The sequence below is a fragment of the Suncus etruscus genome, chromosome 17 (assembly GCF_024139225.1).
Source record: "Suncus etruscus isolate mSunEtr1 chromosome 17, mSunEtr1.pri.cur, whole genome shotgun sequence".
Lineage (NCBI taxonomy): Eukaryota > Metazoa > Chordata > Mammalia > Eulipotyphla > Soricidae > Suncus > Suncus etruscus.
Genome location: NC_064864.1, coordinates 1,409,062 through 1,435,376, shown reverse-complemented (window position 1 = coordinate 1,435,376; position 26,315 = coordinate 1,409,062). Strand labels below are relative to the sequence as shown.

The 26,315-nt window shown below is 44.4% G+C and overlaps 1 protein-coding gene and 4 non-coding genes across 6 annotated transcripts in view; 4 read left to right on the top strand and 1 right to left on the bottom strand.

The window, feature by feature from the left end:
• Positions 1-23,680, top strand: part of CCAR1 (cell division cycle and apoptosis regulator 1) — a 56,582-nt gene extending 32,902 nt beyond the window's left edge. For both annotated transcript variants that reach the window (XM_049790477.1, XM_049790476.1), the window contains exons 11-25: positions 470-695; positions 1,780-1,893; positions 2,566-2,732; positions 3,460-3,670; positions 4,463-4,546; positions 7,738-7,923; positions 10,834-11,025; positions 11,314-11,553; positions 13,222-13,333; positions 14,436-14,518; positions 14,928-15,074; positions 19,231-19,351; positions 19,844-20,029; positions 20,578-20,783; positions 22,859-23,680. In XM_049790477.1, the coding sequence (XP_049646434.1) occupies positions 470-695; positions 1,780-1,893; positions 2,566-2,732; positions 3,460-3,670; positions 4,463-4,546; positions 7,738-7,923; positions 10,834-11,025; positions 11,314-11,553; positions 13,222-13,333; positions 14,436-14,518; positions 14,928-15,074; positions 19,231-19,351; positions 19,844-20,029; positions 20,578-20,783; positions 22,859-22,918 (2,335 nt within the window). In that variant the 3' untranslated portion in view covers positions 22,919-23,680. The remainder of the gene's footprint in view (positions 1-469; positions 696-1,779; positions 1,894-2,565; positions 2,733-3,459; positions 3,671-4,462; positions 4,547-7,737; positions 7,924-10,833; positions 11,026-11,313; positions 11,554-13,221; positions 13,334-14,435; positions 14,519-14,927; positions 15,075-19,230; positions 19,352-19,843; positions 20,030-20,577; positions 20,784-22,858) is intronic.
• On the top strand, positions 2,370-2,435 carry LOC125995665 (small nucleolar RNA SNORD98). Its single transcript, XR_007491144.1, has one exon. It is a non-coding gene; the product is annotated as a small nucleolar RNA SNORD98 (small nucleolar RNA).
• LOC125995658 (small Cajal body-specific RNA 11) lies at positions 5,995-6,133 on the top strand. Its single transcript, XR_007491137.1, has one exon. It is a non-coding gene; the product is annotated as a small Cajal body-specific RNA 11 (non-coding RNA).
• On the top strand, positions 22,462-22,565 carry LOC125995365 (U6 spliceosomal RNA). Its single transcript, XR_007490904.1, has one exon. It is a non-coding gene; the product is annotated as a U6 spliceosomal RNA (small nuclear RNA).
• A 325-nt stretch (positions 23,681-24,005) lies between the features above and the next one.
• LOC125995237 (U6 spliceosomal RNA) lies at positions 24,006-24,112 on the bottom strand. The gene has a single exon (XR_007490790.1). It is a non-coding gene; the product is annotated as a U6 spliceosomal RNA (small nuclear RNA).
• Between the last annotated feature and the right edge of the window lie 2,203 nt (positions 24,113-26,315).

Genomic DNA, 26,315 nt, shown 5'->3' with positions numbered 1-26,315 from the left:
AAGGTGGTTGGTTCAAATCCCGGTGTCCCATATGGTCCCCCGTGCCTGCCAGGAGCTATTTCTGAGCAGACAGCCAGGAGTAACCCCTGAGCACTGCCGGGTGTGGCCCAAAAACCAAAAACCAAAAAAAAAACAAAAACGGACACTTAGCTTTTGTTCCTATCGTCTCTGGATCTGTGGTTGAAATTATTTCAAGGAGTCTTCTGTAAAAAGTTTTAAGGTACACATAAAATGCTTCAGAAACTACGGTGCTTAGTTAGATACCAGTTATTAGTCAAAGTTTCCGGTATAACATGGAAAGTAATTTGATAAACCTCTGTAGAGCTTATAAAATTGCTCAGCTATTAATACAATAATGCTCAATTATTGTGTCATGACTTTGAACCAGGTCATGTTAGTGTTGCACTGGCAGAAAGGCATGCTTTTCAGGATTCCTGCAGCTTATTCACTACTTTTCTATGTTTTTCAGTCCTAGTTGTGACATGATGGAACTAAGGCGTCGTTATCAGAATTTATATATACCTAGTGACTTTTTTGATGCTCAGTTTACATGGGTGGATGCTTTCCCTTTGTCAAGACCATTTCAACTGGGAAATTACTGCAATTTCTATGTCATGCACAGAGAAGTAGAATCTTTAGAAAAAAATCTGGCTGTTCTCGATCCACCAGATGCTGACCACTTATACAGTGCAAAGGTTTGTATTCCATCGTGATGTGTAGCTACAGTTTCTGGGCGGTTTTTCTTTGGGGGATGGGCCCCAGTGTTGCTGGGGGCTGTGGCTCAGTGATAAAGCTAAGTAAGGACTTATAGACACAACGCAAGTACTCCCAGCCCTGTTTCCTTGATCTGTTTCCTTGGCTCCTGGGTAGTTACTTTAAATATGGAGTTTAGAATGTTTGATAGGGTTAAGCCCTGAGTATGTTTAATTTTTGTCTTCCCGATTCTGTTACTTGATTTTAGTCTTTGTTTTGCCTCATAAGATGTAAAAAAAAATTAAGGTACTTTAAATATTCTAAATGTCACAGAACTGTGATTATGAAATTGATCTAAATAAAAGTATTTTAGACTGTTATACATTATTTCAGTTAGCTCAAGTTAAAGTTAAAAATGCAGAGTATCTTAGGATTCCAGACTAACATTAGTACTAGTCTTGCTTATAATCAGTAACTTTCTGCTATTTTAAAAATGGGTCAGTGCCAGAGTGATAGCACAGGAGGTAGATCGCTTGCCTTGCAAGCGGCTGACCTGGGTTTCTTGTCTGGCATCCTATATAGTCCCGAGCACCTCCAGGAATGATTCTGTGTGCAGAGCCAGTCAGTGGTTAACAATCTCTGGGCATTATTGAGTGTGACCCTCTCAAACCGCCCCCACCAAATTGGTCAAAAATAGCATCCCATAGGTCAGGGATATGGTTTTGCATTGCCTTGAGGCTGGTTCAGTCCAGACTCACACCTCACAAATAATGCAAAGCTTCTCTTGTTGAGTTAAAAATAGAAGATATCTAGAGTAAATTGGTAAGGTATCCAAGACCATTTCTCTTTTAACTGGGTTACTCCCATCACTGGACTTAGGGACTATATGGTACCAGGAATTAAATCCAGAGTTCCACATGAGGAACATATATATTCCACTACTTTGAGCTATTTTTCTGGCTCTTTCCATTTTAATAAGGAGAAACAATTGTTTGGCTGTCTAATATGTAAGGATAATTAGTAGTGTTCTCATTTTTTTACATTACTTTAGACTTTTGACAGGATTGAATTATTTGACTATAATAGGTAATGCTGATGGCTAGCCCTAGTATGGAAGATTTATATCATAAATCATGCGCTCTTGCTGAAGACCCACAAGAACTTCGAGATGGATTTCAGCATCCTGCTAGACTTGTTAAGGTAAAATTAAGCTTTAAAACTGTAATCTCAGGGGCCGGGAAGGTGGCGCTAGAGTTAAGGTGTCTGCCTTGCAAGCGATAGCGTAGGACGGACCGCAGTTCGATCCCCCGGTGTCCCATATGGTCCCCCCAAGCCAGGAGCGATTTCTGAGCGCATAGCCAGGAGTAACCCCTGAGCGTCAAACGGGTGTGGCCCAAAAATCAAAAAAAAAAAAAAAACTGTAATCTCAATTACCTTAGTAGTCACTAAGTTTTATCTTTAAGCACTCGGGATTTAATGGTTTTATCTTTTCATCACAGTTAATAGCTTTATCTTGAATGTCACTCAGTTAAAATTCATTTGAATACTTTATATTCACAGCATAGTAACATTTTAATGATAATGGTAATGGATTTAGAATTATCTTTGGAGGACCTTAAGGTTTGAGTTTTAGCTTCTTTAAAAAAATGATGGTCTGAAGAAATATTTAGAAGGTTGAGTTATGATGTGTAAATCCTATTCCATTGCTGAAATGCAGTGTGGAAACATGAGGAACTGAACTCTTCCTTGACTGACAGATGCGAGAGGTAGTAAAGTGATATTGGAAAGGTTTGTACCTTTCCTTCTCCTGCATTTCCTTTGCGATTTGACGTGTTGTGTAAAAGGTGTGAATGATTCTTGTTTTTGAATTAGTTTCTAGTGGGAATGAAAGGCAAGGACGAAGCCATGGCCATTGGAGGCCACTGGTCTCCTTCGTTAGACGGACCGGATCCAGAAAAAGACCCGTCAGTGTTGATTAAGACCGCTATTCGTTGTTGTAAGGCCCTGACAGGCATTGACCTAAGTGTGTGCACGCAATGGTAAGTACCGCTGATTCTTGATTCCGATCATTTTTCCTAAGTAGTTTACATAGATGTTCCTATTGGTCATACTTCTCCCCCACAACCCAAGTCCATGCAGGTAACCTCAAAGGAAAATCCCCACTTGTAGCCTTTAAAAAAGAAAAAAGCTATTTGGTGCCAAAATGTTTTGGGGGAGAAAGGATTAAAAACTAATCAAGATCAATCGAAAACTCACATGTTTTGTCATGCTGTACTTGGAAGCTGGATGTATGTTGAAAATATTTTTCATTTCACACATAGCTGGAGAAGATCGTCCAGAGAACTTCATTCCATTATGATTCTTTTGTTGTAAAATGCTGTAGTTGCTGGTGGTTTTTGTTCAGCCATATTTTCTCTTGAGGCTTACTTGTCCTGTGATCTCAGTATACTTCTGTGACTTAATTGAGAATATTCTTTTTTAGCACATGAAATCTGAACAGCTATCCTGCTCCTTCAGGTATTCTCTAAAATGTGGGTAGCTCTGTAATCCAACTTGAACATGCTTTGGGGAACTCGCTCTTCTTCCACCATAAGTATTGTACAAATGTACCGAAAGAGGAACTATGGCTTCTGTAATTTTTTTTTCTTTAGACCAACCTCAAGTTCTTGCAGCCAAATTTCTTTACTTGATGTGCTACAAGTGAACTAGGGTCTTTACAGTGTATTTTAGAATTTTTTTTCCAACATGCTTCTTCCCTTGCAACAGGTACCGTTTTGCAGAGATTCGCTACCATCGCCCTGAGGAGACCCACAAGGGGCGTACAGTTCCAGCTCATGTGGAGACAGTGGTTTTATTTTTCCCGGATGTTTGGCATTGCCTTCCCACCCGCTCAGAGTGGGAAAGCCTCTCCCGAGGATACAAGCAGCAGCTGGTCGAGAAGCTTCAGGGTGAACGCAAGGAGGCTGATGGAGAACAGGCACTGAACGCTAATCCCTTTTTCTATTTCCGCTTCTCACAGGCACAGAGCACACACACGCTACATCGCACACACACGCACAGGAACATAGCTGGTAGCAGCGACTGGTAATCCAGCTTTCAGCAGTGTAGTGGCATGTTCTTTTCTCGGAAAAAAAAAAAAATCTGTTACGCTGACTTTGAAGAGTTTTGAGACCTCAAAGGAAACAGTGCTTAAAGTGCACAGAAGTTTATTTTTTATCATAGGTCTAGTTGCTGGAATCTGGGACCAGTTGTTGAGCAAGAGTCAGTATTAAGCCATACTCTTAAACATTTTGCCATTTTCTAAAATGTCAAAAATTTTCTCTTTCACGGTCATCAGTTCTAGTCATGGATATTTGAAATTGGACCACCACAAGTCTGAGCATTTGAAATGTCGGGCTCTGTGGCATCATCTTTGGTACATTTGAATTGTCTGACTAAATCAGTCTTCCCCTTGGGTGGATCGAAAATTGGGGCGAGATCACACACTGTGTGGTTAGTGGAGACCGGCAGTGTTTGTGCATCCCTGATATCCTTTGTGTCGTGATTTATCACCCTTTTGTGTTTCACAGATCTGGCTTTGATTGGCTGATGAATGTCTTTGTGATCAGTTAAAAGTGGTAGAATGTATGTACGTGGACTTGCTTAAATAACTTTAGGAGAAGACAATCTGAAACATTTGTGACCTTGCACAGATCAGCAACAGACTTTTAAGAATAAATTACTTTGATTTTTAGATTTCACATTGCTAATGACATTCTTTGTATATCAGGATGAAGAAGAAAAGGATGATGGTGAAGCTAAAGAAATTTCTACTCCAACCCACTGGTCTAAACTTGATCCTAAGTCAATGAAGGTAACTTTGCAGTGGGGTGATGCTTGCTGTGAAATCTCTCAAAAAGACTAGACAGTAGCACAACTTTTTTTCAAATAATGGTTGTTCAAGCTGCTACTTCTTAGGCTGGTTGGAGAGAGTATGGCTGACTAGGCTCCGGCCTTACATGTGGCCAGCCCCTTTCCATCCCCAGCACTGTGCAGTGTCCTAAGTACAGCCAGGAATAATCTCTGAGCATTGCCAGGTATGACTCAGAAAATAAACCGAACCCAAACACAAACATTTTGCATATATAATACATGTGTTTATATCTTTCCTCCGCCAATATTATATGATTTATATAAGACTTTGTTTGTTTGTTTGTTTTTGGGCCACACCCGGCAGTGCTTGGGTTACCCCTGGCTGTCTGCTCAGAAATAGCTCCTGACAGGCTCGGGGGACCATATGGGACACCGGGATTCGAACCAACCACCTTTGGTCCTGGATCGGCTGCTTGCGAGGCAAACACCGCTGTGCTATCTCTTCGGGCCCTATATAAGACATATTTAACTGGGGGCCGGAGAGATAGCATGGAGGTAAGGCGTTTGCCTTTCATGCAGGAGGTCATCGGTTCGAATCCGGGCACCCCATCTGGTCCCCCGTGCCTGCCAGGAGCAATTTCTGAGCCTGGAGCCAGGAATAACCCCTGAGCACTGCCGGGTGTGACCGAAAAACCAAAAAAAAAAAAAAAAAAAGACATATTTAACTGTATAATAAAGGTGGTTTAATTAAAATCATTTCCATATCTGTCGAGTGTAGTAAATAAGGGTGAACATATATTTGGTGTGAACAGTATTTTTTCTGGCTTGTAAACTGACCTGGCATGTTAATTTTTGTATTGAAATAATTTAAATTCAAGGATAAAGAGGAAACATGGGAAAATGAAACTGTAACTGATAGCTGTTATTTAGTTCCTTGTTTTAAGTTTTTTATTTCTGTTTTTCTTGGGGGGGGTTCTTTTTGTTTGTTTGTTTTTGTTTTTTGGGTCACACCTGGCAGTATTCAGGGGTTCCTCCTGGCTCTACGCTCAGAAATCACTCCTGGCAGGCTCGGGGGACCATATGGGATGCCAAGACTTGAACCACCAGCCTTCTGCATGCAAGGCAAACAAACGCCCTACCTCCATGCTATCTCTCTGGCCCAAGATTTTTATTTCTTGTGAATTTTTGGTAGAGTACTTGCCTTTATATTTGAAGACTGGGGTTTGGTCCCTGTTTCTGAATAATAAAACTATGTGACTTGATACTGTAAGATGTGTTCATTCAAAAAATGGTCTATATTTAAAAAGACAGCAGAAAAAATATTCAAACTTACCACATAAACAATCTAAAAGTTTTCCCCACCCTTTTTCATATAGTTTTGATAATTCGATGGTTGGTTCTAATGTTGTAAACAATACACTCATTTGTCCCTTTTAAAATTAATATTTCTTGTCCCAGCCTGTGTTTTTCCTGCTGCTATGCTCAGCTCAAGCTGCAGGAAGTCAGTGGGACATACAGTAATCTTCCTCTCAGTTTAGGAGGGCCTTCCTGAGCATTGGGCTGGCTCTTAAAGGCACGAGAGGACAAATCTGGGGAAAAAAATTAATATTAATGTTTCCCGTGTAATTACTCCTTTTAAATATTTTATCCTTTCTAGTCAGCGTACTATTTTTTTTCTTTTGGTACATGAGCACGAACTTAACAGATCTTGAGACGTATTAGAATGTAGGCTGGAGTGACATAGTGCTTGCTTTGTATTTGGCTAACCCAGGTTCCATCCCCAGCATCCTATATGGATGGACCCCCTGAGTACCACCTGGAGTGATTTCCTGAGTGCATAGCCAGGAGAAAGCCCACAGCTGGAGTATTGCTAGGAGTTGCCCAGAAAGAAACGGGGAAAGGGTTCCATAATAGACTTTTTTTATAGTTGGCATTTTGCAGGCGTTTTATAGGCAGAACGGTATCAAATCAAACTTGAGGGCGAGGGCTAGGGTGGTGGCACAACAGTAGGGTGTTTGCCTTGCACGCGGCTGACCTAGGATGGACCGTGGTTCCGATCCCCTGGCGTCATATTTGGTCCCCCAAGCCAGGAGCGATTTCTGAGCGCAGAGCCTGGAATATCCCTGAGCTGACCCAGTTGTGGCCCAAAACCAACCACAACGAAAAAAGCAACAAAAAAGTAAAATTCAGGTGCAATAGGGTCAAAGTTATTTTATTTATTTTATTTTATTTCTTGGTTTTGGGGTCACACTGGTACTCGAGGGTTACTCCCAGCTCTGCGTTCAGAAGTTACTTGTGACAGGCTTCCCCCCCCCCCCCCCCGCCTTAAGATATTTTATCCTTTGTAGTCACTGTACTGTTTTTCCTATATTGCTGTGCTTTTTTTTTTTTTTTTTTTTTTTTTTTCAGGTAAATGATCCCCTCAACCATATGGGATCCTGGGGCTGAAACCTGGGTAGGCCACATGCAAGGCAAATGCCCTAACCACTATGCTCTCACTCTGGCCCCCATATAGGTTAATTTTAATCATTGTTACATTGTTTTGTTTTGGGGCCACACCCGGCGGTGCTCAGGGGTCACTCCTGGCCATCTGCTCAGAAACAGCTCCTGGCAGGCATGGGAGACCATATGGGGCGCCGGGATTCAAACCAACCATCCTAGGTCCTGAATTGGCTGCTTGCAAGGCAAATGTCTCTGTGCTATCTCTCCAGCGCCCCCATTGTTACATTTTTCAAGGGTGTCATTCAAAGTCGTCTTAACTCCAGCGCCCCCATTGTTACATTTTTCAAGGGTGTCATTCAAAGTCGTCTTAAGAGTGGTTGGTACTAGGTGAGCCTCTGTGTCACTGTTTGGCTCACTGAGCTTCTGTGTTCCATATTCTCCCACTGAAGCTGTTTTTTATTTTTTTTTTTCAGCAATTTCATTACCATTTAGTTGTAACAAGCAATATAAAATGCCAGTAAATTGTTTTGTGCTGAAGGGTGGGTGGGACACTGGGGAAAATGGTGGGGGACTGTTAAGGCTGATGGTGAGGTTGGTGTTGGTTGGAACATTGACGAGGAGAAACAGCTGCTCTGTGAACCCTGGTGCTTAAGCCAAGTAGTTACAAAGAAATCAGATGCAAGACCGTCATCTCCTCTTTCAGTATGTTCCTCTTTTCTCTATTGCCGTGCTCTTTTTTCTTTTTTTCAGGTAAACGATCTTCGTAAAGAATTGGAAAGTCGAGCTCTTAGTTCCAAAGGATTAAAGTCCCAGTTAATAGCTCGATTGACGAAGCAGCTTAAAGTGGAAGAGCAAAAAGAGGAACAGAAGGAGCTGGAGAAATCTGAAAAGGAAGAGGAAGAGGAGGATGAGAGGAAATCTGAAGATGATAAAGAGGTGTAGTACATCCTACGATCCTTAAATATGATTGTTTTGTAGGAATTTCTTGTGTGTTAAACATTAAGGAACAGGGTTTTTTGGGGGGAGGTTGGCCCACACGTGGTGGCGTTCAGGGCTACTCCTGGCTCTGCACTCAGAAATCACTCCTGACAGGCAGGCTTGGGGGACCATATGGGTGCTGGGAATCCAACTGGGGTCCATCCTGGGTCAGCTGCGTGCAAGGCAAACACCTACTGCTATGTTATTTCTCCATCCCCCAACAAAGACAATTTTTATATTATCTATAAAATAAAGAATCTGGGCCCGGAGAGATAGCACAGCGGAGTTTGCTGATCCAGGACCAAAGGTGGTTGGTTCGAATTCCGGTGTCCCATATGGTCCCCCGTGCCTGTCAGGAGTTATTTCTGAGCAGACAGCCAGGAGTTACTCCTGAGCAACGCCGGGTGTGGCCCAAAAACCAAAATAAATAAATAAAATAAAATAAAGAATCAACACACACATCTTGTTTTGGACCACACTTGGCTCTGCTCAGGACTCACCCCTTGGTGGGTTGGGGGAACCATGGATTTTTTTTGGGTGGGGGTCACACCTGGCAGCACTCGGGTTATTCCTGGCTCCATGCTCAGAAATCGCCACTGGCAGGCACAGGGGACCATATGGGGTGCTGGGATTCGAACCACCATCCTTCTGCATGAAAGGCAAATGCCTTACCTCCATGCTATCTCTCCAGCCCCAGGAACTATGGATTTCTGACGATGTTGTGATGTGGCCGTTCACTCAGTCCTTGTGCTCCCCAGGGGCTCAAAGTCCTCTACATCAGTGTGGTTGAAAGTGGCTTGAGATAATTGATGGCCTCTGGCACCAGGACTCCTGTGCACAGAGACTTGTGCGGAGTTTGCTTCGTGCATGTGGCAACACCAGGGCTTGAGTGCAAGTCAGAAGCAGGTTCTTTAACCATGTTCGTGACTATTCTTAACAGTTTTTTCTTTAGGTGTTTGGTTTGGTTTTGGGGTAACAGCTGGTGAATCTCAGGGGTTACACCTGGCTCTACACTCAGAAATCCCTCCTGGCAGGCTCTGGGACCTTATAGGGTGCGGAGGATCAAACCTAGGTCGGCCCCGTGCAAGGCAAGAGCCCACTGTGCTATGCTCCAGTCCCAACCGTTCTTAGATTTTCTTTTCTTTTTTTTGTTTTTTGTTTTTTGTTTTTTGTTTTTGTTTTTGGGTCACATCCGGCAGTGCTCAGGGGCTACTCCTGCCTGGCTCTATGCTCAGAAATCGCCCCTGGGGCCCAGAGAGATAGCACAGCAGCGTTTGCCTTGCAAGCAGCCAATCCAGGACCAAAGGTGGTTGGTTCGAATCCCGGTCCCCCATGCCTGCCAGGAGCTATTTCTGAGCAGACAGCCAGGAGTAACCCCTGAGCAACGCCGGGTGTGACCCAAAAACCAAAAAAAAAAAAAAGCGCCCCTGGCAAGCACAGAGGACAACACGGATGCCGGGATTCGAACCACCATCCTTCTGCATGCAAGGCAAACACCTTACCTCCATGCTATCTCTCCGGCCCCGCATTCTTAGATTTTCAGGGGGACCTGCTGCACTTCCCGCATGGCAATTGTCTGTTTTGTGATTCTTTTCTGTTCTGGAGTTCTTCGACCTCAGTATTTACCACCTTTACTTCCTTCTGCTTTTGAGTCCAATCGGTATAGCATGTGGATTATTTGGCTTTTGTGTCTTTCCCACATACGCCTCGGTATTGTGGGTTTGTGGGGATTCTTTATCAGTTTACTATGTTGTGAATGTGTTTGGATATCTGGATTGTGTTTTGTTTGATGTGGAAAATCAGGAGTACTTAGACAACTGCTACCACTGTTGATTTCTCCAATGCCCTACACTAATCCGTTTGTAGGTTCCTCCCTGTCTCCTTAATGGTCACTTGCAGGGATTTGTGGCTCCACTGTGGGGGTCTGACAGTGCTCCCACCCAAGGATGTGGTGCTGCGGCTCCCAGGGCTACACCTGGTGGTTCTCAGTAGCCATTAGCACTGGATGTAGAGGTAGAGCCTCTGTCCAGCCCTCTGACTCACTCGTGGGTTCCGTGCCTTCGCCCCATGCCGCCCTCCTATGAAGACTGTTTCTTGTGCTGGAAACCTGAAAGAAAAGCGGGGGCAGGAGAACTGGCATCACCTTGCTCATTACCAACCTTGCTGTGATCCCCTTCACCCCGCTTCCACCACAGGACCCCACGGTGACTCAGGTGGCGCCTGGTGCCACCACACCACTTCTTTGGGCCATTGCGTCAAAAGATCTTCCTGGCTATGAGCGAGAGGCTCCTGAGCCTCCCAAATGCTGCTTAGGAGGAACCTCTCCGCCCGTCTGCAGCGAAGACTGTTGGGAGCCAGAAAAGCTGCCATCCGGGGGAAGGAGGCAGGGAGGTTTCCTTGCATGGGCCAGACTGGGTTTGATGCTCAGTGGCCCATTTGATTCTGACTGGTCCCTGGGCACAGCTAGATTCCCCTATGTGCCTGCGCCCCCCCCCCCCCCAAGCCAACCAACCAAAGAAGCTGCTATCCTTCGAGTATATTTTAGTTTTCTTTTTGGGTCACACCCAGCAGCGCTCAGGGATTACTCCTGGCTCTATGCTCAGAAATCGCTCCTGGCAGGCACGGAGGACCATATGGGATGCCGGGATTCGAACCACGGACCTTCTGCATGCAAGGCAAACGCCTTATCTCCATGCTATCTCTCCGGCCCCTTTAGCTTTCTCTTTTATCTCATCAGCATAGTCACCATGAGAAGTTGTGAGGTTTTTTGCCAGTTTTGATTTACATCATAAGTATTTGATGTATTACTTAATGTACCTAATAGCCATAACCATCTCTTTTTTTTTTTTTTTTTTTTTTTTGACGTAGGAAGAAGAAAGGAAACGGCAAGAGGAAATGGAACGGCAGCGCCGGGAACGTAGATACGTGTTGCCGGATGAGCCGGCCATCGTCGTACACCCCAACTGGGCGGCCAAGAGCGGCAAGTTCGACTGCAGCATCATGTCCCTGAGTGTCCTGCTGGACTACAGGTTGGAGGACAACAAGGAGCACTCCTTCGAGGTGAGACTTTGGGTTTGGGGTGCAGTCAGAATTAGGCCACCACGTTGCATGGGCTCATGCGTTTTGAAAACGTGGATGCCTCTTTTATTACTCTCTTTCCCGTTGCTTTTTGTTCTTCTTTCGAATATTGTTTTTGGGGGAAACAGTCTGAATTTTCCCACAAATTTCTCCCGCTAACTACATCTATTACATGTTCCCTATTTCTTACAAATTAACTTTGCATCTGATCCCAAAATAAGCAAGCACAATTTCTATTAAAGCGACTGGATTTCTGTTTTCTTTTTATAGGTTTCATTGTTTGCAGAACTTTTCAATGAAATGCTTCAAAGAGATTTTGGCGTCAGAATATATAAATCCTTACTATCTCTTCCTGAGAAAGAGGACAAAAAAGAAAAGGAAAAGAAAAGCAAAAAAGATGAAAGGAAAGATAAAAAAGAAGAAAGAGATGATGAAACCGATGAGCCAAAACCCAAACGGAGAAAATCAGGCGACGATAAAGATAAAAAAGATGACAGAGATGAAAGGAAGGTCTGTGATTTCTCTCCAGGAGCAGCAGTCTTATTTAAAGCGTTTCATTGTAGTCCTCTAAATGTTAACTAATATGATGTCCACCAGCATAATGAGAATGATGAAGTCCATCAGTGTAATGAAAATGAGAGCCGAAACTGAGTATATTATTAAGAATTGAATTGTCAGGGCCAGAGCAATAGTACAGTGGGGAGGGTGTTTCCCTTGCATATGGCAATCCGGGCACATTTTGGAGTCTCCTGAGCCCCTTCAGGAATTATTCCTGAGAGCAGAGCCAGGTAAGCCCTGAGAACTGCTGAGCATGACCCCAAAAGAAACCAAAAGAGGTGAAGTCTAGGGGCTGGAGAGATAGTACCGTGGGTAAGGCACTTGCCTTGCACATGACTGACTCGGGTTGGTCCCTGGCTTTCCATACTGTCCCCTGAGCACTGCCAAGAGTGATTCCTAAGTGCATAATCAGGAGTGAACGTGGCTGGCATGGACCCCGACCCCACCCCGAAAAAAGAAAAGGTCTTTACATAGAGCCTGCATAGAAACATCTATAATTTTACAACTTAGTAACTTACATTTAGTGAAGCAAAATACTGGTTTTGGACCAGACCCAGCTGTGTTCAGAATTTACTAAGGCTCTGCACTAAGGAATCACTCCTGGTGGACTTCAGGAGAATGTTTGGTCACTTGCGTGCAAGGCAAATACCCTACCTACTGCACTCTATGTCTCTGGCCTCACAAAATTGTTTTTATGGAAAGAAATGTAGAGGTGTGAGGACAGAGAAGGTGTTTGAGAGAACACAGACTTGAGAGAGCAAGATCGTAATTCATTTTTATAATGTATAACTGTTAGTAAACTTATAAAACTACTTATAAGGTCTAGCCTCTAGATGAATAGTACAAAGGGTAAGCATTTGGCTTATGCACTGTCGACTTGGGTTCAGTTCCCACCACCTTAGGAATGATTCCTGAGTACAGAGCCCAGAGTAAGCCCTGAGCACTGCCAGGTATGGCTTAAATAACAAACAAAACTGGGTAATTACACAATGGAATACTATGGAGCCATTAGGAAAAATGAAGTCATGGAATTCGCCTATACATGGATGGACATGGAGCTTATTCTGATGAGGGAAAAGAATAGACAGAATAATCTCACTCTTGTGGGTTATAAGAAAAATAAGAGGTAGTAATGGTGTATGGTATCCAGAGACAATAGAGAGAGACAAGGCTCAGGAGGCCCAGCCCAGGGTTAGGATGATCACCACAGAGAGTGGGGAGTGCACTTAGAGAAAGTTCTACTAGGACAGTGATAGTTGGGGCTGATTGCTCTGGACAAGACCTTGTACTGGAAGAGGAGAAAGTGGCACTCAAGGCACCTGTCATTGATAATAGTGCAGACCATTGTGGCAAAGAGGAAAGAGAGGGAGAGGGAGAGAAAGCAAATTGCCCAGAGACAGGCGGGGTGGGGGTGGGTGGGAGGGAAACGGGACATCAGTGGCAGGAAGGGTGCACTGGTCAGGATGGTGTGCACTGTATGACTAAAACCAACAGAGTAACCACATGCTTAAAGCAATCAATTTTAAAAAAAAAGAACAAACTTGTGACTAAAATGTATACAATATAGATTTTTTTTATTTCAGTGGTTTGATTTTTGATGAGATATTTTGACTTTTACAGAAAGAGGATAAAAGAAAAGATGACTCCAAAGAGGATGATGAAACTGAGGAAGATAATAACCAAGATGAATATGATCCAATGGAAGCAGAAGAAGCAGAGGATGAAGAAGATGGTATGATTCAAATTTCTCCCAAAGATAAAAATTGGGGGGGGATAGAGAAAGAGTACCAGTACTTGGGGGCACTTGCCTTGCACACTGCCAACCAAGTTCAAACCCCGAGCGTACCAGAAATGATTCCTGAGCGTAGAGCCAGGCGTAACCCCTGCGCACTGCTGAGTGTGACTCCAAAGCAAAAGTAAAAAAAAGTTAAAAAATAGTTTGTGTTTTACTATGATTTTAATTTTGGGTACAAAATCAAAGCATGTGCCACTCTGGTTTCCTTTTTATTTTTTTTATTTTTTGGCTTTTGGACCACACCCAGTGGCGCTCAGGGATTCCTCCCAGCTCTGCTCAGAAATCACCCTCCTGGGACCATATGGGATGCCGGGATTGGTTCATTCTGATGCAAGGTAAACGCCCTGCCACTGTGCTATTGCTCCAACCCCTAGATTCCTTTTGAAAGCCTGTTTCTCCCTATATTGCTAAGATGCCTGAAGGACTCAAGCACATATCTGGTGTGCGGAGGCCCTGATACATCCTCCTACTCCTTTAGCCTTCGGTCCTGAGCACCAGATAGTGGCACTCCTGTTTCTGAGCAGCATTGGGCTGCGTGTTGCCTGTGAGTGATTCCTGGACCTCCTGAGATAGCCAACTCCCTCCCAAAATTTTGTTTTAAGTCCCTATCTGTTGCCATGGATATTATATGTTACTGTCATAGGTGATATGTGTTAGCATCAGCTGAATAGAAACACTGTTAGAACCCAGTCCGGCTACATGCAAGGCAAATGCACGGCCGCCCATTGTGCTCTGGTTCCATAGGTGTCGCTCTTGACTAGGCTCGGGAACTGTCGGGGTTTCTGTGGGTCGAATGTGTGTCTGCTGTGTGTTGCCCACTGCAAGTGTCAGCGCCAGTCCCTTCACCTTCCTTGCAGCGATGTCTTTAGTTCTTCACTCCCACAACCTGCTTCTATGGCAGGCACTTTTTCCTTTTTTTACCTTTTTGACTCAGTTCACTGTCACTGATACCTTCATGCAATCACTTAACCACCTTTCAGCCCCCTCACTCCAGACAGAGTTACCATAAAAGCTGTGTTTACGTGTGTGTTTTTAATAGATCGGGACGAGGAAGAAATAAACAAACGAGATGACAAGAGAGATATCAATAGGTACTGCAAGGAAAGACCTGCTAAGGACAAGGTATATATATATATATATAGAATACTGTATTATAATGTTAGTTTTCATGTTCACATTGTCCAGTTTTATGTATACACTGTTGTAAAGTTTGTTCATCTTTTGTTTTTAAATAATTTTTATTGTGATCGAAGTAAATCACAAGTCTTTTACGGTAATATTTAAGGTATATAGTGGAGTTTTTTCATCTTAATACATACACATAACAATAAGTAAAGTCACATAAGGGGTTAGTTGGACTTTTGGTGGGGGAATTTGCGTGTGTGGTTATAACTTCTTGCACCCATGTACATAAACCCTGTTTGTTTCTACAAAGATGAAGTGTTTTAGACTCTGGTCATTTATATGCCTCAGATTATTCATTTTTAGGGTGAAATTGTATAATCTTCTATATCGGTTGCATCTCCTTTAGGAAAAAGAAAAGACTCAGATGGTCACGATCAACAGGGACCTACTAATGGCGTTTGTTTACTTTGATCAAAGCCATTGTGGTTATCTCCTTGAGAAGGATTTGGAGGAAATACTTTACACTCTTGGACTCCATCTTTCTCGTGCTCAGGTAACGAGTCTTTTCTTTTTGTTGTGTTTCGGGCCACCCGCAGCTGTGCTCTGGACTTGCTCTGGGCTTAGAGGACCATATGGGGGGTTGTGGCTTGAGCCTTGGCTGGCCGCTTGCAAGGCAAATGCCCTACTTGCTATACAATCTTGCTAGCACATACGAATGTTTTTAAAAGACATTTAACTTAAAAGATAACAATATATTTAGTTCTGTAGCTTTTTTTTTTTGTTTGCTTGTTTTTTGTTTTGGTTTTGGTTTTTGGGCCTACTTGCTATACAATCTTGCTAGCACATACGAATGTTTTTAAAAGACATTTAACTTAAAAGATAACAATATATTTAGTTCTGTAGCTTTTTTTTTTGTTTGCTTGTTTTTGGTTTTGGTTTTGGTTTTTGGGACACTTCTGGCAGCGCTCAGTTGTCACTCCTGGCTCTACGCTCCGAAATCACTCCTGGCAGGCTCGGGGGACCATATAGGATGCTGGGATTCGAACCACTGTCCTTCGGCATGCAAGGCAAACACCCTGCCTCCATGCTATCTCTTGCCCCAGTTTTGTAGCTTTTTAATCTTTGTAGAGGGAGGGCTACACCTGGCAATGCTTAGGGGGTTTCTCCTGGCATGTTTGGGGACCCTATGGGATGCCAAGACTCAAATCTCTGTCAGCCATGTGTGAGGCAAACTTTCTATACTATATCTTTGGACCCAATCTTTTTTTTTTGTTGTTGTTGTTTTTGTTTTTGTTTTGTTTTGCTTTTTTTTTTTTTTTTTTTTGTCATTCCCAGTGGTGCTCGAGGTTACTCCTGGCTCTGCTTAGGAATCACTCCTGGTGGACTTGGAGGACCATATTGGGATGCTGGGATCAAACTGGCCAGCTGTGTGCAGGGCAAATGCCTTACCCGCTGTACTGTCACACCATTCCCCCCCATCTTTTTTTTAATCAGACTTTTTGAAATACAAGTGATCTAGTCTAATAATGAAGAGCTAGTCTTAATTGTACATAGGACTAACTCATACAGTCAAGCAATAATGAGTTGCATAAAGAAAGCTGAAAGTCTCTTCCTCCGTGCTTCTCCTCAGGATTCATTAATCTGCTAGTTACCCTTTTAAATTTTATTATGAGGGAGGCAACAGTGGGGGAGGGGCGTACACCTAGCAGCAATTTGGGCTTACTCCTTATTCTGTGCCCAAGGGTCACTCTTGGCAGGCTCAGGCAACCGTTTGAAGTGCAGGGATGAACCTGGGGGGGTGGCCAAATGCAGGTCAAAGACCTGCCCTGCCTGCTATACTATCTAGCGTTCTAGCCTATATTCATTGCTTTGGGGGGGAAGGGTCTACACCTGGTGGTGCTCAGTGGTTTGTCTTGGTTCTGAGCTCAGGAATCACTCCTGGCAGGGTATGGGGGACCATATGGATGCTGGGGTTCAAACCTAGGTCAGCTGCACGCAGGGTAACTGCCCTACTGTTTCTATTTGTGGAGTAATTAACGGCTGTATTATAAAAAGCATTATTGTATATAAACACGCACACACATACACACATAATTGGGGGAGTGTGTTTGGGCCACACGTGTGGTACTTAGCACTTTCTCCTGTCTGCACCCAGAATTTCCTTGGCAGTGATCCCCTAGGTGCTGAGCTGAGAATATTGGGAGTAAGCCCAAAAGCAAAGTGAAAGAGCAATCATTCCTAGGGATGCTCCTCTACCCGCTGTACTATCATACCAACCTCTATGTAAAAATACTTTTGACTGAACGTTATTTTTTCTTTTTGATTTTTTTCATGTTTATTTTGACAGGGAGAGAGAACAGGATTCTCCAGAACAGAAAAAAAAACAGACAACAGATTTTACCCCCCCTTTTTTAATTTGATCACCTTGAGATACACAACAGAAGATTATATATATTTTCTCCAAATTTTTTAACTTTTTGTTTTTTGGGCCACACCCATTGACACTCAGGGGTTACTCCTGACTGCATTCAGAAATTGTTCCTGGCTCGGGGATCCATATGGGACTAGGGATCAAACCACGGTTCGTCCTGGGTCACTGCATGCAAGGCAAACACCCTACCACTGCACCACTACTCTGGTCCCTTGACTTGTTTTACTTAATTTAAACACAATCTTATAGAGTTGCTCATAAAAGTTTCACTCTAAAAAAAATAGTTTCACTCTATTAATCAAGTTTTTGTCTTAAGGGTTTTTGTTTGTTTGGGTTTTTTGGTTTTTAGGCCATACCCAGTGATACTCGGGTTACTCCTGGCTCTGCACTCAGAAATTAATCCTGGCAGGAACAGGGAACCATATGGGATTCGAACCACCATCAGTCTTGGATGGGCAGAGTACAAGGCAAATGCCCTAACTCTGTGCTATTTCTCCAGCCCCTGGTCTTAAGGTTTTCTAAGCTGCTCTGTTCCTGGTTGAGCGTTCAGCGTTACTGATAATGTTTGTTGGCCTTGGATGGCCCCTCTGCTAATTTGCTTTGTTCCTACCAGGGTGTCAGTATTGAAAATCTTGGGGGGCCGGCGCAGTGGCGCTAGAGGTAAGGTGTCTGCCTTGCTAGCGCTAGCCTAGGACGGACCTCGGTTCGATCTCCCGGCGTCCCATATGATCCCCCAAGCCAGGGGCGACTTCTGAGCGCATAGCCAGGAGTAACCCCTGAGCGTCAAACGGGTGTGGCCCAAAAACCAAAAAAAAAAGAAAAGAAAATTTTGGGAGTGTTGTATGGCCATTTAAGTAGCCATGTGCTTCAGGAATCCTAGCATTGGTGGAGCTGGGCTGATGAGCCGGCATGGCCGTGGCTTTGGAAACCTGTGGGCTGAGTCTGGCCTCACCCCCAGAAGACTGAGAATTCTCAACACCAAAATCCATATACCTGGAGTTTTTGTCAGTTAGGTGGGAAGTGGAGTTGGGCCGTTGGTGTGGCCGCAGTTGTAGATTCAGCTACCAACACTTCAACCGGGCAGAAACTTGGCCCAGTAGCCCCACTCCCAGAGCACCCCAGTTTTCAGCTGTTGTGTCAGTAGACCCCTGGATTTTTTTGTTTGTTTGTTTGTTTGATTTTGGTTTTGGTTTTTGGGCCACACCTGGCGTTGCTCAAGGGTTACTCCTGGCTGTCTGCTCAGAAATAGCTCCTGGCGGGGCCGGAGAGATAGCATGGAGGTAAGGCGTTTGCCTTTCATGCAGGAGGTCATCGGTTCAAATCCCGGCGCCCCATATGGTCCCCTGTGCCTGCCAGGAGCAATTTCTGAGCCTGGAGCCAGGAATAACCCCTGAGCACTGCCAGGTGTGACCCAAAAACCAAAAAAAAAAAAAAAAAAAAAAAAGAAATAGCTCCTGGCAGGCACGGGGGACCTTATGGGACACCGGGATTCGAACCAACCACCTTTGGCCCTGGATTGGCTACTTGCAAGGCAAACACCGCTGTACTATCTCTCCGGGCCCGGAACCCTGGATTTTTGTGGCTTGGCTTGCATCTCATTCAAGAATCAGATGAGTCTCTGAAGCTGGCTGATGAGCTGACGTGGCCCATGGCTGTGGAACGTGCCTTTGTCTGCCTATTTTTCTCTACATGTCTTAGTATTTATATCGCTCTTAGTCTTTTTTTTTTTTGGGGGGGGGGGTCACACCCGGCGGTGCTCAGGGGTTACTCCTGGCTATGTGCTCATAAACAGCTCCTGGCAGGCACGAGGGACCATATGGGACGCCGGGATTCAAACCAGCCACGTTAAGTCCTGAATCAGCTACTTGCAAGGCAAACGCTGCTGTGCTCTCTCTCTGGCCCCACTCTTAGTCTCTTTTAGCTGTGTTCTTCAAGTGATCATTTGGATTTTAGCTTCATAGAAAATACAGAAACATAAGACTCCCAACGTTGTTTTCGTTTTTCTCTTTGCTTGTTTGGGGACCACGCCTCATGATGCTTTGGTTCCTCCTGGCTCTGCACAGTCACTCCTGAAGGCGCTCGGGGCACGTCTGGGAGGTCAAGGGTGAAGCCCGGTCAGCTGCGTGAGAGGCTAGTGCTCACTAGAATGTCCCAGCCCTGATAGATCTCGATTTTTGTGGGAAGGAAAACCTGAGTAAGCAGATGGCTACCGTCATCTCTGAAAATAGAGCTTAGTTGTTAAGGAGACCAAAAGCTTGCGTTCATTTTTTCATGCCAGGTGAAGAAGCTCCTTAATAAAGTAGCGCTTCGTGAATCGTGCTTTTACCGGAAGTTAACGGACACCTCAAAGGACGAAGAAAGCCACGAGGAAGCGGAAGCGTTGCCAGAGGACATGCTAGGTTTGAGTATATTCATCACATTATTTTATTCTATTTTGCTGGGGTTGGTTCGTTTTTGTTTCCGAGCCACACCTGGCTGTGCTCAGGAATCACTCCTGGGGAGCTCGGGGGACAGAAGGGGGACCAGATGAAGTTCTAGGGATCAAACCTGGGTCAGGTGCATGCCAGGCTGCTGTACTCGCCCTACCTGCTGTACTCGCTCTCCAGTCTCAGATCTTGCTGTTATTTAGTAATATTTTTTTTTTTTTTTTTTTTTTTTTTGGTTTTTGGGCCACACCGGCGTTGCTGCTCAGGGGTTACTCCTTGTTGTCTGCTCAGAAATAGCTCCTGGCAGGCACGGGGAACCATATGGGGACACCGGGATTCGAACCAACCACCTTTGGTCCTGGATCGGCTGCTTGCAAGGCAAACGCCGCTGTGCTATCTCTCCGGGCCCAATTTAGTAATATTATTAAACAAAACTTATGAAAAGATGATCTCTTCCTATGATAGGAAACAGACTGTTACTCCCAACACCGACAGTCAAACAAGAGTCAAAGGACGCAGAAGAAAATGTCGGCCTTATCGTGTACAATGGTGCAATGGTAGATGTGGGAAGCCTCTTGCAAAAACTGGAAAAGAGTGAAAAAGTAAGAGCTGAAGTGGAACAGAAGCTGCAGCTGCTGGAAGAGAAAACCGGTGAGCAGTAGTCTTGTGTTTATTTTGAGCTGCAAATGGGGGCCTCGGGCTACTCCCAACTCTGTGCTCTGGGCTTGCTCCTGGGAACACACCGGATCCTGCAGTCCCAGAGATGGGACCTGGGCCTCCTACTTGTGATGCATGTGCTCAGCACTTTGTTCTCTCCTCTCTCTCTCTCTGTCTCTCTGTCTCTGTCTGTCTCTCCCTTCCTCTCCCTCTGTCTCTCCCTCTCTCCCTCCCCACCTCATATGTCCATATTGTGTAGAGACTGTGCACATGAAATTTGTACTTTATTTAGTCATAGTGCATTAATTTGGTCCATATCTGTTAAAAAAAATTGATCAACTTGCTTATTTGTTCTTTTCTGTTCTTTTTTAAACCCTCTTCTAATTTTCTGGGCTGGCTTCAGGTAAAACTTTTAATGAAGATGTTAAAGTTTGCTTTAAACTATTGAAATGATCACATGTGGCCATTTTTTCTCCTGGTTTCAATATTTTTAACTCATTTAAAATATGGGAATGATACATTTGGGGTTATTTTCTTAACAGACGAAGATGAAAAAACCATATTAAATTTGGAGAATTCTAACAAAAACCTCTCTGGTGAACTCAGAGAAGTAAAAAAGGACCTTGGTCAGCTACAAGAAAGCTTAAAGGTCTCAGAAAACCTGAACTTGTCATTTGAAAACCAACTGAATAAGACAATCAGGAATTTGTCCACTGTAATGGATGACATTCACGCAGTTCTCAAAAAGGTCAGTTACTTTGCACTCTGAACCATTTTTAAAAATATGTCTGGCATTTTTGTTGTCAGTTAATGTCCTTTTTTTTTTTTTTTTTTTTTTTGGTTTTTGATTTTTGGGCCTGACCTGGCGGTGCTCAGGGGTTACTCCTGGCTGTCTGCTCAGAAATAGCTCCTGGCAGGCACGGGGGACCCTATGGGACACCGGGATTCGAACCAACCACCTTTGGTCCTGGATCGGCTGCTTGCAAGGCAAACGCCGCTGTGCTATCTCTCCGGGCCCCATATGGCTTTTTTTTTAAGGGCAAACAATAGTACATTCTGTCCTTTGAGTCTAAAGCAATTTCCAGAAATTGTAAATTTTGTAAATGTAGTTGGATTATCAGAATAATTCATAGGAGGGGCCATAGTGATATACAGCGGTAGGGCGTTTTACTTGCATGCAGACAACCCAGGACAGACCTGGGTTCGATTCCCGGCATCCCCTAAGTCCCCCGAGCCGGCCAGGAGTAACCCCTGAGCGCCAGTGGATGTGGCCCCTCCTGGCACTACTGATGTATAAGCAATGGTTAGACGCCCAGCAGTGCCTGCACTACCCCCCGCCTCCCCAACACTGTCCCTTTTTATTTATTATTTACTTATTTATTTGGTATTTTTGGGCCACATCCATTTGATACTCAGGGGTTACTTCTGGCTAAGCGCTCAGAAATTGCCCCTGGCTTGGGGGGACCATATGGGACGCCGGGGGATCGAACCACGGTCCTTCCTTGGCTAGCCCTTGCAAGGCAGACAGACACATCTTACCTCTAGCGCCACCTTGCCAACCCCAACACTGTCCTTTTTTATTTGATTTTGCTTTGTTTTGGAGCCATGCCTGAGATGCTCAGGGATCACTCCTGGCAGGGCTCAAGGGCACCAGATGAGCTGTTGCGTCCCATCACCCCCTGCCCCAGAGGGGCCCATGACCTAAAGTTGTACTTGGACTTCAGAGCAGGAACGTGCATGATCTTGAACTTGAATGCTAATTCCCTTCGCTTTTTTTTTTTTTTTTTTGGTTTTTGGTTTTTGGGTCACACCTGGCAGCACTCAGGTTCCTCCTGGCTCTACACTCAGAAATCACTCCTGGTAGGCTCGAGGGACCATGTGGAATGCCAGGGATTTGAACCACCATCCTTCTGCATGCAAGGCAAATGCCCCAAATCCATGCTATCTCTCCAATCCCACCATCCCTCTGGCTCTAGCTTTTTTTTTTTTTTTTTTTTTTTAATTTGGGCCACACCTGGTGGTGGTCAGGGGCTGCTCCTGGCTCTGCGCTCAGGAATCACTCCTGGCGGGCTCAGGGGACCATGTGGAATGCCGGGGATTGAACCCAGACTGTCTCCATGCAAGGAAAGTGCCCTGCCCACTGTGCTATCGCTCCAGCCCCTAGAAGCCATTTTTAACAAAGAGGTTTTTATTTTATCATTGCCCTCAAGTTAGCATGTTAAAAAATTACACTCTGGGGCCGGAGAGATAGCATGGAGGTAAGGCGTTTGCCTTTCATGCAGGAGGTCATCGGTTCGAATCCCGGCGCCCCATATGGTCCCCTGTGCCTGCCAGGAGCAATTTCTGAGCCTGGAACCAGAAATAACCCCTGAGCACTGCCGGGTGTGACCCAAAAACCACAAAAAAAAAAAAAAAATTACACTCTGGTGCTCGCTTCGGCAGCACGTATACTAAAATTGGAACGATACAGAGATTAGCATGGCCCCTGCGCAAGGATGACACGCAAATTCGTGAAGCGTTCCATATTTAAAAAAAAAAAAAATTACACTCTGGGGGCCAGAGCGGTGGCGCAGGGCATAAGGCGTCTGCCTTGCACGTTCTAGCCTAGGACGGACCGCAGTTTGATCCCCCGGCATCCCAGATGGTCCCTCAAGCCAGGAGCGATTTCTGAGCACATAGGCAGGAGTAACCCCTGAGCTCACCGGGTGTGGCCAAAAAACAAAAATAAATAAATAAACAAATAATGCCACTCTGGATTATGTTTTCTGTTTTGGAAGTTACACTTAGAAGAATCTAAAGCATGCTGCTTTTCTATTTTTAAAGGAAAATGTGAAGAATGAAGATAAAGATCAGAAATCTAAAGAGAATGGTGCCAGTGTATGATCAGATACATGTAATGATGAAGACAGGTGTGACATAATGTAATATATAAAAATCATGATGCCAGAATGTTTGGAAGTGATGCATGTTTGATTCTAGTAGTATAAATATCATTTAGTTCAAATGATGTATAAAGTTTTATGAATGTGAGCGTCTCTGCTTCTGAAAATTGCTTGTAATTCCAGCATTCAAATTATTAAGCACTCCTTGAGTGAAGTGATTTTGCATCGCAAAATGTTTTCTTAGGATGAACTTTGTTATAGTTTTAACCCCAATAAAGTTCATCGATTTAATTGACAGTATTTAATTACCAAATGTCTTTTATTACGTAGAGACTTAAATTTTATTTATAGTGATGACTAGGTTTTAATTTTATTTTTTTAGTCCTAAATGTTCTGTATAAATCATAAAATAGCATGCTGCTTAATTGTTGCAAAGTTTCTGCACTAGAATTCTTTACTGATATAAAGTCCTGTTCAGTTTCTCTCAAAACATTCACTGAAAATTCAGTTTACGCAAAACGAGGACATCAAGAAAAGAAACTCGTCCACATCACTATTGTTATTAAGCTAGGCTTTGCATTAAGCTGATAGTTAGATGATGTCACTGCTATTGCTTCCACTTGCATACTTTCCAAGATACCTCCTATATTTTGAGGTTTTTTTAAATGCCGTATATTTCGATGTACAGTTTAGTAACAAGCCAGTAGATGTCAGTATGATATTTTAAGTTAAGTATTGTTTAATTAAAAGAAATTTTTTTTTAGTCTGTGCACTTCTGTCAGTTTTGTTTGTTTGTTTCCTGTTGATCTTGTTGCTGGGGTGTCTGGGCCAGGCCCAGCATGTCTTGGGGGCTATTCCCAGCACTGGGTGTGGGATTCCCGGGACCCTTTCGTGCTTGGTTGGGCTTCCTGAGTGTGAAGACTGCTCCAGCCCTTTGAGCTGTATCCGCAGCGTCCCTGTTGTGACGACCGCATAAGGCTTGAATGATGTGGGCGGTGGCGTGCTTAAAAGCATGGTTCTCGGCGGGGTGGATGGATGTTGGCTGGTGACTCGTCACAACTAGTTGGATGTTCGTTTTTTTTTCTTTAAAAAATATGGAACGCTTCACAAATTTGCGAGTCATCCTTGCGCAGGGGCCATGCTAATCTTCTCTGTATCGTTCCAATTTTAGTATATGTGCTGCCGAAGCGAGCACATGGATGCTCGTTTTTGTTTAGTTTTGTTTTTTGTGTCATTTGTGTCACACCCAGCAGCGCTCAGGGGTTCCTCCTGGCTTTACGCTCAGAAATCGCTCTTGGCAGGCTCAGGGGACCATATGGGATGCCAGGATTTGAACCATCGTCCTTCTGCATGCAAGGCAAGCACCTTATCTCCATGCTCTCTCTGGCCCCAAGTTAGTTGGATGCTCTTATCAGCTAGTTGGTAGAATCCAGAGATGTCGCTGAAAACCCTATGTCGTGTAGGATGACCAGCACAAAGAACTGTGCAGTCCAGCCTGTCAGCAATATCTGGTCTATAAGCATTTTAGCTTCCGTGTTTTTTGGGTTTTATTTTGGGGGGGGGTCCACACCTGGCAGTGCTCAGGGGTTCCTCCTGGCTCTACGCTCAGAAATCGACCCTGGCAGGCACAGGGGACCATGTGGGATGCCGGGATTTGAACCACCATCCTTCTGCATGAAAGGCAAACGCCTTACCTCCACGCTATCTCTCTGGCCCTAACTTCCGTGTTTTCTAATGAACATAGATACATCTCTAGATATTTTCATTTTGTATTTCAGTTAATTTTACTAGAGCATTTCACCATTGTACTATGTTCAGGTCTATTTAATTTTGCTTGAAGAAATGACAGAGTGTTTCCAGCAGGTGAATATGAAAATGTATGTGCCGTGTTACAGGTGATCATCAATGGAACCCACATGGTTTTTACTCAGAAGTAGATCAAAATACCTGAAATGCTTGGAAACTCATTTATCCTCATGAGTTGCAGTTTCTGATCTTGAGTTGGTCGAATTTCTTCAGCTGGAGTCAGAGTCATTGGTCTCACTTATGCTGCCTTTCAGCCATCGTCTCTCCCATCTTTCGATAAGCCTTAGAAAGTAGTTGGAAAGTTGTCTCTGCCCTGTTCCCCCCTTTACTAGAGTGATGTGGGTCACATGACGCTTAGTCTGGGCCGTTGCTGGGGCTCGGACATCAGGTCACAGCCCTCCCACCTCAGCCACAAACACTCACTAAAGATCACACTTCGTAGGTCATTGCTGCTCCGGTAGTATCACCCCCAGGGGTCACTGTGGCACTCGATGCAATGTTTAACAGGGATCGGCTGTCAGTTGGCTGATGCTAATAGCCCCAATTAGAGGTCCTATCCCAGAATTGCTGTGTTCACTCCTGATGCTGAGCTGCAGCCCCAGAAATCCCGGAGCTTGCAGGGTCCCCTTCAGTGTGCCTCAATTGGTCAAGAGCCATCACAGGCCTCCGGAGTCAGTCACCTTTGTTTGAGAGGAAGTAGCTCCGCGGCTGTGCTTAGGTTCATCGATGCTGGGTGCGACCGGAGCTAGTCTCGGGCGTTTCTTTGCCAGAGACTGAATTGGGAACCTCAATAGATGCTGTATGCAGGGCATATGCTCTTCCCCCTTTGTGCTGTTTCCCTAGACCATGACAGGGATCCAACCTGATGAGCCGTTTGCAAAGTGCATGCCTTACCTGTTGTGCTCTGGTGTCTGGAAAAGGCTTTTGACAAGGGGGATTTTTTTTTACAAGTTTGGTTTTTGAGCCACATCCAGCTTTGTTCAGAGACAGAGAACACTCTGGCAGGCTCGGGGGACCATAGGTGGTGCCAGGGATCAGATCCAGGACAACCTCCACCCACCAAGTTTATCATCTGAGACCTGTGGTCCAGAGAGCTCAACCCTGCCTTGTGCAGGGTTAGTGCGGTGGAGGTTGGACTATACCTGGCTGTGCTCAGGGATGATTTTAGGAGGTGGTCAGGGGACTATATACTGCACTAGGGAGTGAACTAGAGTCAGTTGGATTTTTTTTTCCAACCAGAATTTTTTGTCTACTCCTGGTTGACTGTGCTCAGGGATCAGTTCTGACGACACTGCTTGTAGTGCCCTGCATTGGCCTTCCTTCCAATTGACGGCCCTACAAGCCATACCATTTTTTCAGCCCTGTTTTTCGATTTCTGTTAGTTTCCCTTTTGTGTCACATTCAGCAGTTTGGGTTCTGATTCCTGGCTCTGTAAAGTGGGAACCTTTTGGGAGAAGAAAAGGCCAACCAGGGTAATTTTATCATGATTTAAGTTAGGCAAACTGAATATTGCCTGCTTAACATTCATCATGTTGGTAGCTTTGGAATTACCTAGTAAAATTAATAAAAGGGGAGCCAGAGTGATAGCACAG